This window comes from Schistocerca gregaria, chromosome 3, assembly GCF_023897955.1.
Source record: "Schistocerca gregaria isolate iqSchGreg1 chromosome 3, iqSchGreg1.2, whole genome shotgun sequence".
Lineage (NCBI taxonomy): Eukaryota > Metazoa > Arthropoda > Insecta > Orthoptera > Acrididae > Schistocerca > Schistocerca gregaria.
The window spans coordinates 200,757,418-200,769,684 of NC_064922.1; the positions used below are offsets into that span (position 1 = coordinate 200,757,418).

General features: G+C 43.5%; 1 protein-coding gene across 1 annotated transcript in view; it reads right to left on the minus strand.

Moving 5' to 3' along the window:
• The window catches only part of LOC126355309 (uncharacterized), an 852,583-nt gene that overhangs the window by 173,445 nt on the left and 666,871 nt on the right, over positions 1 to 12,267 (minus strand). Inside the window, exon 8 of the mRNA XM_050005601.1 lies at positions 5,196 to 5,422. Within this exon, the coding sequence (XP_049861558.1) occupies positions 5,196 to 5,422 (227 nt within the window). The remainder of the gene's footprint in view (positions 1 to 5,195; positions 5,423 to 12,267) is intronic.

A 12,267-nucleotide genomic window follows, 5' to 3' on the forward strand; every position in this document is an offset into this window, starting at 1 on the left:
AGTATCGTACAGTGGTTGCCGAATACTAACACCCTTTCATGACTTTCCCTACTGCAGTGGCATTTTTCAACAACATTCTGCGCCGTTACCCAAGGCCAGGAGTGTGAAGGAGTGGTTCGAGGAACATAGTGGCAAGTTCCAATTGATCAGCTGGTCCCCCAACTTGCCAGATCTTATCCCTGATCAAACACCTCAGGGATGTAATTGCACTTGGTGTCAGTGCTCATCGCCACCCTCTCCGGGGACTTTTGTGTGCAGATGTGGTGCCAACTCCCTCCAGAAACTTGCCAAGGGCTCATTGCTTCCATGACACGACGTGTCACAGCTATTACCCGAGCCAAAGGTGAACTTACCGGCTATTAGGTAGGTGGTCATATTGTTCTGACTGATCAGCGTATATATTGTACATAGTTGTGCAATATTTCTCCTGTCGTCATGCCATAAGTAAATAAATAAAATCTACTAAATCAAATTCTATTCCAGTCCCAGTCCACACAACTTTGTACTCCCTAGATTTATTGCTATGTACAGCCGGATGTTTCTTTTAATAAGGATACCAGTGATTTCATGCCATATATATCAAAAAACTGGAAAGGGGCTCATCAGACGTGTTATTCATTGATTCGGATAGTCTTAGGTATGTTGTAGAAGCATCTGTCCTGTGTACCTGGCTAGCTGCCATTCATGCGACTGCCCCAAGTTTCCGATAAAATCGATGTTGAAGTTACATGCATATGTGCTATATCCGTTACTTTTACGGTGTTTCGCCCTAGCCCGTGCAGCTCAGGGGGTAAGGTTGACATCTACCACGCAGGCTATACTGGTTCAGTCCCCACCCACGCTTCTTTTCGATCGTATATATCATCATTAAATGGTAAATTCCACGCAGTATTATTCAGAAATATTTATTTCCCTGCAGTAATTTCATTAATAGTTCACACATTGCAGCAAAATTTCTTCAAATGCATAAAACGTTTGCTACACTATAGATTACAGAATCGTCTTATTAGATGTCGGTTGCATCGCTTCCTGTGTTACAGCAGAATTCCGGGTTGTGGTAGAAGTAAGAGAAACACAAATGCATAGAGCACTACGCAGTTTAATGAAAGCTACTGCATTTGCAGCAGACAGATTTTTCAGACGCGATACAGGAAAACACAGTACGTTTGGATTGAAAGACACACTTCTTTTCTGCAATGAACATCGACGCGAACCACATGTATTTGATAATTCCTGTGACAGCAAATGCACTGATTGACGCAGAATTAAAGAACGTTTGTTTATGGAATCTTGCCTCTAAGAGCTATTACTAGTAGACTAAAGCAAGTCGGGAGCATTTTGAGATTTTTCGTGGAAGTTTTAACTTCTCTGTAAGAATGAATGTCACAGGTTCGGCAAAGAGCAGTGCATTTCGATGGGATAGGATTTACGCTGCAGGTGCACGCTCTAATTTCATCTAAAACATTTAATCTTAAAGCATCTGAGGAGACTACCCTCTCTATGAATCAATACTATGAAGAAATAAAAATATATCAAATCTGATCAGATTCTAATCATCCAAGCATTTCAGCAAGTGTCCATCGAGGAACTGTATAAACAATAAAAGATATTTCTATTATTATGTTTACTAATTTAACAGAGCTTTGGAAGATTTAAGATCAAGTGAGACACAAGGGATAGATATTCTATTAGAATTTCTAAAATCATTGGGGGAAGTGTGCAACAAAACAACTATTAGCGTTGGTGTGTAGAATGTATATGTCTGGCAACATGCCATCTGACTTTTGGAAAAATATTGTCCGCACAATTCCGAACACTGCAAGAGCCGACAACTGCGAGAATAATCTCACAATCAGCTTAACAGCTCATGTATAGAAGTTGCTGACAAGAATGAAAAGAAAAACTGGGGATGCGTTGACGATCAGTTTGGCTTAGGAACGGTAAAGCCACAAGTGAGGTATTTCTGACGTCGCGGTTGATAATGGAAGTAAGACCGAAGAAAAATTTAGACTATTTATAGGATTTTTCTACCCCGAAAAAGCGTTCGACAATGGGACATGGTGCAAGACGGTCGAAAATCTGAGACGAAATAGGGGTTAACTATAGGGAGAGAAGGGTAATGTACAATATGTACAAGAGCCACGAGGGAATAACAACAGTGGCCTACCAAGAACGAAGTGCTCGCAGTAAGAAGGGATAAGATGGGGATGTAGTCTTTCGACCCTAGTATTGAATCTGTACATCTAGGAATCAATGATGGAAGGGTTCAGGCGTGTAATTAAAATTCAACGTGAAAGGCTATTAATAATACGTTTCGCTGATGACATTGCTATCCTGAGTGAAAGAGAAGAAGAATTTAATGATCTGCTGAATGGAATGAACAGTCTAATGAGTACAGAATATGGAGAATAAATCGAAGGAAGACAAAAGTAATGAGAAGTAGTAGAAATGAGGACAACGAGAAACTTAATATCACGATTGATAGTCACGAGGTAGCTGAAGTTAGGAAATTTACTACCTGGGCAACAAAATAACGAATGACAGATGGAGCAAGGGGGGCAACAAACGCAGACTATCACTGCTAAAAGGGGTGTTCCTGGCCAAGGGAAGTCTACTAGTATCAAACATAGGGCTTCATTTGAGGAACAAATTGCTTAAAATATACATATGGAGTGTACAGTGGAAAAACCCGAACAGAAGAGCATCGAAGTATTTGTGATGTGGTGCTACAGACGAATGTTGAAAATTAGAAGAGCTGATAAGGTAAGGAATGAGGTAGGTTATGCCTAGAGTCGGAAAGGAATGGATAATGTGGAGAGCACTGCAAGAACAGGGGACAGACAGGATTTCAGGATATCTGTTGAGGCATAGGGGTATGAATTCCATGGTTCTTGAGAGAACTTCAGAGGACAAAAACTATAGAGGAAGACAGAGTTTGGAATACATCCAGCAAATAATTGAGGATTTAGGGTGCAAGTGCTACTCTGAGATGAAGAAGTCAAGATAGGAGAGGAAGTCGTGGCCTAAAATCAGTCAGAAAACTGATTACTCAAAAACATTTTTCGGTTTATTCATCGTATTTTACTGTTATTGTGTCATTTTAAGTTTGTGATTTTCTACTATATGTGTTTCCAGCCTCAATTGAAAAATTGTTTTACTCTGCTGGACATTAAAATTGCACACCACGAAGATGACGTGCAACAGACGCGAAATTTAACTGAGAGGAAGAAGATGCTGTGATATGCGAATGCATAGCTTTCCAGAGCAATCCAACAAGGTTGGCGCCGGTGGCGACACCTACAACATGCTGACATGAGGAAAGTCTCCAACCGATTTCTCATACACAAACAGCAGTCGACTGGCGTTGCATGGTGAAACGTTGTTGTGATGCCTCGTGTAAGGAGGAGAAATGCGTACCATCACGTTTCCGACTTTGATAAATGTCGGATTGTAGCCTATCGCGATTGCGGTTTATCCTATCGCGACATTGCTGTTCGCGTTGGTCGAGATCCAATGACTGTTAGCAGAATATGGAATCGGTGGGTACAGGAGGGTAATACGGAACGCTGAGCTGGATCCCAATGGCCTCGTATCACTAGCAGTCGAGATGACAGGCATCTTATCCACATGACTCTAACGGATCGTGCAGCCACGTCTCGATCCCTGAGTCAACAGATGGGGACGTTTGCAACACATCAATCATGTGCATGAACAGTTCGACAACGTTTGCAGCAACATGGACTATGAGCTTGGAGACCATGGCTGCGGTTACCCTAGACGCTGCATCACAGACAGGAGCGCCGGCCAGAGTGGCCGAACGGTTCTAGGCGCTACAGTCTGGTACCGCACGACCGCTACGGTCGCAGGTTCGAATCCTGCCTCGGGCATGGATGTGTATGATGTCCTTAGCTTAGTTAGGTTTAAGTAATTCTAAGTGATAGGTGACTGATGACCTCTAAAGTTAAGTCTCATAGTGCTTAGAGCCATTTGAACAGACAGGAGCGCCTGCGATGGTGCACTCAACGACAAAGTTGGATTCACGATTGGCAAAACATCATTTTTTCGGATGAATCCCGATTATGTTTACAGCATCATGATCGTCGGATCTGTTTTTGGCGACATCGCGGTGGACGCACGTTGGAAACGTGTATTTATCTTCCTCATACTGGCATATCAACTGGCGTGATGGTATGGGGTTCCCATCGGTTACACATCTCGGTCACCTCTTGTTCGCATTGATGGCACTTTGAACAGTGGATGTTACATTTCAGATGTGTTACGACCCATGGCTCTACCCTTCATTCTATCCCTGCAAAACCACACGACCGCATGGTGCAGGTCTTGTATGGGCCTTTCTGGGTACAGAAAATGTACGACTGCTGCACTGGCCAGCACATTCTCCAGGTCTCTCACCAACTGAAAACGTCTGGTCAATGGTGGCCGAGCAACTGGCTCGTCACAATAGGCCAGTCACTATTCTTGATGAACTGTGGTATCGTGTTGAAGCTGCATGGGCAGCTGAACCTGTACACACCATACAAGCTCTGTCTGACTCAATGCCCACGCATTGACCGTTATTACGGGCAGAGGTGGTTGTTCTGGGTAATGATTTCTCAGGATCTATGTACCCAAACTGTGTGAAAATGTAATCACATGTCAGTTCTAGTATATTTGTCCAATGAATACCTGATTATCATCTGCATTTCTTCTTGGTGCAGCAATTTTAATTGCCAGTAGTGTATTTATATTGGTTCTGTTCTGTCAGAAAATGGTTTTTACTCTGGTCCACCATAGTGATAAAAGCTAATAATGTGGCAGAATTTGAAATTTGCTTGGGTAGCCCTGCTCCACAACATACCTAAGACTCACCAACATCCATGAATAACGGGTCTGATGGTCCTGTTTTGAGCTAGAACTTCAAATATGATGACCGTAATACTAGACGGACATCAAATAGCATTTCGAAGCCTCTTGAAAAGTCGGATAGAAGCAAATGATAAAAGTGTTGTAGAGAGGCGTTTCCAGTGGAACTAAGGACTGCAGATACAGGCGATTCTCCATCGAATAAACGACCTACTGCAGTGGACATGGCCAGTGCAAGACTTGTGAGAGAGTAGTGGAGTGTGGAGCGATCTGGTGCTGAAGCCAGACATGGACACAGAGGGCGCAGGCTGCTGCAGCGGCTGCCGCCTCACCGAACGTGGAGAAGCGCTTCTCGGCGGGCGGCCCTCGGCAGTCGCGCCGGTCGACCACGCGCACCTGCACCAGGTACTGAGCGGGCCGGCGCAGGTTGCCCTTCAGCAGGTGCTCCATCCGCAGGCCGCCGCCGCCGCCGCCGCCGCTCCAGTTGGCCACGGCCAGCAGCACCTCGGGCTCGTACTCGAACCAGTCGAGCAGCGAGCTCACCACCTGCCGCCCCAGCCTGGCGACAGAGTTTAGATGCGATTGAGGCAGAGCTGTAGACTGTCCCAGACGTACGAGGGTCACTCCAAAAGAAATTCACACTATTTTTGTAAAAATATAGATTTCATTCTGCATTCATTAAAGTAAGCAGACTGAGAAGGTAGTCACTTGGAGAAATATAACATATGTTGAAGCGTTGGTTAATGGGGAGTTGTACGGTCAAAGCTGTCATCAAGTCCCTTTATTGGTGCAGTAGTATATGCAATGGTCCGCATTCAGGCTCAAGCCTAGATCAAGGAGGAGGTACTAAGCGAAACCAACCATATAGTTAATTGCAGCAATGGTTTGAGTGGTGGTCACCACACTTGTTGAAGCATTGGTCATGCAGGAGTCACCATTCATCTATCGATTAGTCCCACACATTTGGAATAAACATGAGGACAATTTTGGGAGCAGGATAGTTTAGAATGCGCTATCAAAGTTATTGCGGACACTTATAAAGTCATACCTGGTCATTTTCTGTTGTTCAAAGAACGCACACAGGCCATGTAGAACAATTATGAGTGGGCGAATGTTATACAGGGTGTTACAAAAAGGTATGGCAAAACTTTCACGAAACATTCCTCACACACAAAGAAAGAAAATATGTTATGTGGACATGTGTCCGGAAACGCTTACTTTCCATGTTAGAGCTCATTTTATTACTTCTCTTCAAATCACATTAAACATGAAATGGAAACACACAGCAACAGAACGTACCAGCGTGTCTTCAAATACTTTGTTACAGAAAATGTTCAAAATTATCCTCCGTTAGCGAGGATACATGCATCCACCCTCCGTCGCATGGAATCCCTGATGCGGTGATGCAGCCCTGGAGAATGGCGCATTGTATCACAGCTGTTCACAATACGAGCACGAAGAGTCTCTAATTTGGTACCGGGGTTGCGTAGACAAGAGCTTTCAAATGCCCCCATAAATGAAAATCAAGAGGGTTGAGGTCAGGAGGGCGTGAATGCCATGGAATTGGTCAGCCTCTACCAATCCATCGGTCACCAAATCTGTTGTTGAGAAGCGTACGATCACTTCGACTGAAATGTGCAGTAGCTCCATCGTGCATGAACCACATGTTGTGTCGTACTTGTAAAGGCACATGTTCTAGCAGCACAGGTAGAGTATCCCGTATGAAATCATGATAACGTGCTCTATTGAGCGTAGGTGGAAGAACAAAACTAAAATGAACTCTAACATGGAAATTAAGCTTCAAAGTATTTACCATCAATGAAAAACACATCGGTTGTTTTGGAGTTTCATACAATACAGCATAGTCTCACTAGTAACACATTTGGATGGTATGCTGCTTTTTGTGAACCGTCTGCTGATGAACAAGCATCGTATTCGTTATTGCCAGTAATACCTTTTCTTAATGATAACTTCGGTTTCTGAGGTAGAGACAATATGCCACTCTCCTTCTATGTTAAGTTGATCAATCCACGTCAGCTGACTGCGTCATGAGCTGTTTATGTCAGCGATGTCATTATGGTCTGTTAATCCTTGTGTAATTTTCGGACGAGCACACGTGTAAGAGGGAAAGGTATCCTGTGTGTGTGTGTGTGTGTGTGTGTGTGTGTGTGTGTGTGTGTGTGTGTGTGTGTGCGTACGTGTGCGTATGTGTGTGAATGAGAGACAGAGGGGGGAGGGAGGGGAGGGGGAGCGTGGCAGTACAGATAAAAAGCGAGAGTCCATACACAGCGGAGCTTTAAAACAGCACAAAACTGACGCTAATTTTCATTGAGACTGGATAGGATGCCACTAAACATTCGAGAGCACTGAATCTCAGAACGATCTGCCGCAGCGAACGTAATTACGTAACCGTTTCATCAGAACACGGCCCAATAATTGCATTATGAGATGGTACGAGAATAGCCCAGCAGTAACGTAATTCGCAGTCGCCCATTCCCCGCCTTGGACATGTAGCAGTCAGATAATGGCCTACGACAGACGTTAAAGTAAGTTCACATCATTTCAGCCCACAGCACATTATATCGAAACAAGCTGCTACCCATATTTCAAATAACTGTCGCAATACAGCTTTTCAAAATTCAGAGCTCGTCACGAAGCGCTTATAATTTCCATTAATTACTGCGCACGTGCGGAAACCGTTCGGCTTCTTTCCTGCGCAACCACACGAGCGTCAAATTCTCCAACACCTTCTCTCTCTCTCTCTCTCTCTCTCTCTCTCTCTCTCTCTCTCACACACACACACACACCCACACACACACACACACACACACACATACACACACATAAGTATACAAACACATACTGTAAACCACTACAGTATTCCACCTGTAAATGAAGTATCGGAAAAATTATTGCCCTGACGCTTCTGTGTGAGTCAACATTATCGTTATTTCATCCTTACTGCCCATACGCGAGACGACAGCTGGAGACCGTTCTGCAATCGGTCTCGAATGTTTGTTCTTTGAAACTGCACAAGGTCGTTTCTCGAGAAGATCGAGTTCTGCCCTCCTTAATCCTCGTGTAATGATGGAACCTGCGGAGCCAATCTTCCTAGCAAACCTTGGAATTGCTTTGATATCTTCCTTTAGTCCGACCAGGAAAAGATTATGAGCGTCCGTGCTGTACTCGAGAATGAGTCGCACAAGAGTTACTTACGCAACCTCCTTTGCGGTACGCCACACTCTCCGAGAACTTTACCATCCAGCATATCGCACTCGCCCATTTGCAATTAATGCAGTTGCTCATACGTACTAGTTTCATTCCACGTCATTTTGCAACGTTACGCCAAGACGAGACTGAATCAAACAGCATTAATTCTGTATTCGGACATTACAGCTGGAACGTGCATCTCATTTTTCCACGTCTAAAGCAATCTGCCGACCATAACACCAAACAGAAATACGTTTCGCGACAGGTACCAGCAAGTATCACTCAGTCGCTCCGTGCACCGTCTCCTCACATAATCTGGACCTTGATCTGAGGATCGTCCCATATATCGAAACCAGTAACCAAATTAGAAAATAAATAAAATAAAATAAACATTGTGATCTCGATTGCTAGTTACTGAGCTAGAAATATTGTCTGAGTTATCATGAATTCACCTACAGTCAGTCTGTGACGACACTTTCTCATAATCAACACTGTCGGAAATTCATAGTCTGTAATATAATAAAATAATGGAATAGATGGTAAAAAATGTTGAAATGTGTGGCTTTTTAAACTGAATTGAACTAATGAGATTAATTTTTCGGCATGAATGACAAGCGCAATATGCTGAGTTTTCAGGACCAAGTAGTTTCTTTCTCCGCTGTAATTTGTGGGTACCATTCTTTATAATGCTACGTTTGGTCGCCGTGTTCACCTTTGAAGTCTTGACCGTGTTCTCATTAAGCTTATCGGATCTTCGTAATTTTCCAAAGTACACAGGTGGGCTTCAGTTCTTGTAATTATCGTACTATTTGAAATAACAACTCACACGACATTTCTGTTAATAAAACAATGTTTCTAAACGGTGCACATATGAAATACATACTCATCACTTATTCATAGCGGCCCCAAAATGGCGGTCTACAATTACTCGCTTAAAATGGCGTGCTTCTCATTCGTTCACTAGCTGAGTGCGAATTCTTCCTTCCTCCTACTGGTACCAGAAAAAAATCATTGTTTTTTAACAACTGAAAATCAAAAATACATGACGGTAGGCATAGGCTCTATGATGGGCTACCACTTCATCTTCTCTCTTTGCCTTTAAAGAAGACGAAAACATAAAGGAAAGGCAAAAGGTTTATCACACTACCAACTCTAATGCACGAATCGTTTATCTGCATGGAGACATTTTTCCATAAACAACATTGTCGGATGTTAACAGTCTCAGGTTGCAACCGACCCTATTCCACGAACCGTTTATTTACATGGAGAAGAGGAACTATATTGTCACACTTCACTGACGCAGTTCCATCGTCACCTTTCATCTACATCTACATCATTCTCCGCAAGCCACCTAACGGTGTGTGGCGGAGCATAATTTCGGTACCACTATCTGATCCCTCCCACCCTGTTCCACTCTTGCCGGCCGCGGTGGTCTCGCGGTTCTAGGCGCGCAGTCCGGAACCGTGCGACTGCTGCGGTCGCAGGTTCGAATCCTGCCTCGGGCATGGATATGTGTGTGATGTCCTTAGGTTAGTTAGGTTCAAGTAGTTCTAAGTTCTAGGGGACTAATAACCACAGCAGTCGAGTCCCATAGTGCTCACAGCCATTTTTTGAACCTGTTCCACTCGCGAATAGTGCGTGGGAAGAATGGTTGTCGGTAAGCCTCGGTATTGGCTCTAATACCTCTAATTTTCTCCTCGTGGTCAATACGCTAGATGTATGTGGGGGGAAGTACTATGTTGTTTGACTCCTCCTGAAAAGTACTGCCCTGAAATTTCAATAGTAACTCTCTCCGTGATGCACAACGTCTCTTATGAACACCCACCACCTAGGACATCATACTGGATTCGGACACGCAAAACGTCCCCCCCCCCCCCCCCCCTGTTACATGTTAGGGAACCCATATATTGCGCTAGCATCTTTGTTAATACGAGAGTTGTCCAGAAAGTAAGTTCCGATCGGTCTCGAAATGGACACCACAGTGAAAACCAGAAACGTTTTATTTGGAACAGTTAGATACACATTCCACCTACTTCTCTATATAGTCTCCGCTAAAACTTCGAGCTCTGTCGTAGTGTTGTTTCAGGTCTCCAACAACCACGTCATAGAAAGCAGCCGCCTGTGCTTTCAGCCAGTTACCTGCAATGGTCTGGAGCTCGCTGTCTGTGCAAGTTTTTTTTTTGTTTTCATAGCCAGCGGTTCTTGTGAGTAGACGTGAGACTCACGGGGAGCCAATTACGGACTGTATTGTAGGCGATCGAAAACTTCTCATTGGAAACGCTGCAGGAGCGTCTTCATTGCCCTTACGGTATGCGGCCGAGAATTGGCATGAAGAAGGAACTGCTCGACAGTTGTGTTATGTGGGCTGCATGACTCAGGCGAAATCTCTAACCAGGCCCTCATACTCGGCGGGAGACGCTGTTCCATATGCATATTCCAGTGCACACTGTGCACTCAAAACTGAAAAGAGCGACGCGACACAATCGACGGGTATACTAGAAACACTGTCCAACACATCCGTGACAAGCTTTACCGAATTTTCCCAGTGGTTTCCATTTCGCAACCGATCGGAACTTACTTTCTGAACAATCCCCGTAATATGCACTAAGGTGCAATGTCTTACATTTTCTGGAAATCAGTAAATAACAAGTCATCCAGTTGACCGCCATCCACTGAAGTTGGAAGAGGAGGTGTTCTTGTGATTAGAGTACGATCCCCGCCTCGCGATTAAAGTGACACACGCGGAACGATAGGAATATCTGTTACAGAATAGGGGCTCCGTACAGTATAGGAACATTTCGACGTTTCTAAGACCAGAACTGTTTGCATAAGCATTTATCTTATTAATTTTCACTAATATGTATTCGCATACATTTTATAGGATAGAATATGTCAGCTTCCTGGTAGGAAAAACAGCGATGTTCTATTCAAAAAAAATGTAAATAGTTCTGCAAATCTCTGGAACATCTAGGATGATTCAGCTGCCACTACCGATGTTATGCAGCCCTCAGTGTTGTATCTGGCCTTCACATTTTTCATATTCTCTCGCTCGTGCTAATTATTAGTCCTGCATAGAAAATGAACAGGACCTTTTTGTAGAAAATCCAGTTCAGATAAATTTTGTACTGAGATATGTCTTCCTTAGAGGTCACCGTTTTATTCAAGAACAGTCAGTACAAAACTGACTTTGAAACGCACCACGACCACCGTACTGAGCCCTCTTCAGTCACAATTTCTAGTAGTTTGTTCGCGATGCTCCCTCTTTCTACCGACTACACAAACTACCCGATATTCGACCGCTTTTTATATCTGTTGTTTTCGTTATTACGACACCAGGATAGTTGGCTGTTTCGTTAATATTTTTAATTTAAAAGCGCACGTGGAGGTAATACTTTATGATGATACTTTATGATAAACCTAATCACCTTGATAATGAGATCCATACTTAAACTTAAGAAGTGGAGTAGATTCGTAATCGTGAGGCCTGGCTAATACAGTGTAATCGTTCATTTTATGCTTCATAAATTCACAATATCATTAGGTAAAATTTACTCAAACTTGTAAGTGCTCGACAGTCGGTGGCATAATACGGCCAGTTAATGAAATCAAAAAAGGTCGAAAACTGGAAATAATGCATGCAGTCGCAATATTTGTACAATGGTGGAAGGAAGCGCCTGGCTGGTGGGTGATGAATGAGGGAGTTGCAGTGTTTCTAATGGTCACTTTTGTACTTTTTATTGAATAACTCGAAAACTACGGCCTCTAGAGAGACGTGTCCCAGCACTAAACTTAACTACATGAAATTTCCTACAAAAAGGTCCCGTTCATTTTATTTGTATAGCACTAATAGCTTGTGCGTAGGGAGCGAGAGAACGTGAAAATCTCGCATGTAGTTTTTGAAGTCCAGATATAACATTGTGGGTTGCATAAAACGACATCGGTAGGAATAGCTGAATCGCCCTGTATAAGGTATGCCTAACTGGAAAGGAGACTCTCATGTAGCATTCCATGTAATCCCAGTGGATGAATCTGTGTTGCGAAAGATGGCGTGGTGGTATTTCCAGTTGCATAAAAGGAGATAATGGCTTCTCAGCAATTTCTTCATTTCTGGAGAGTTGTTTCCACTGTTACTTTCATGATGGATCTCTCCTCAACGGCATAAGGAGTGCGGAGTCTGCTTCACAAATTTATCGT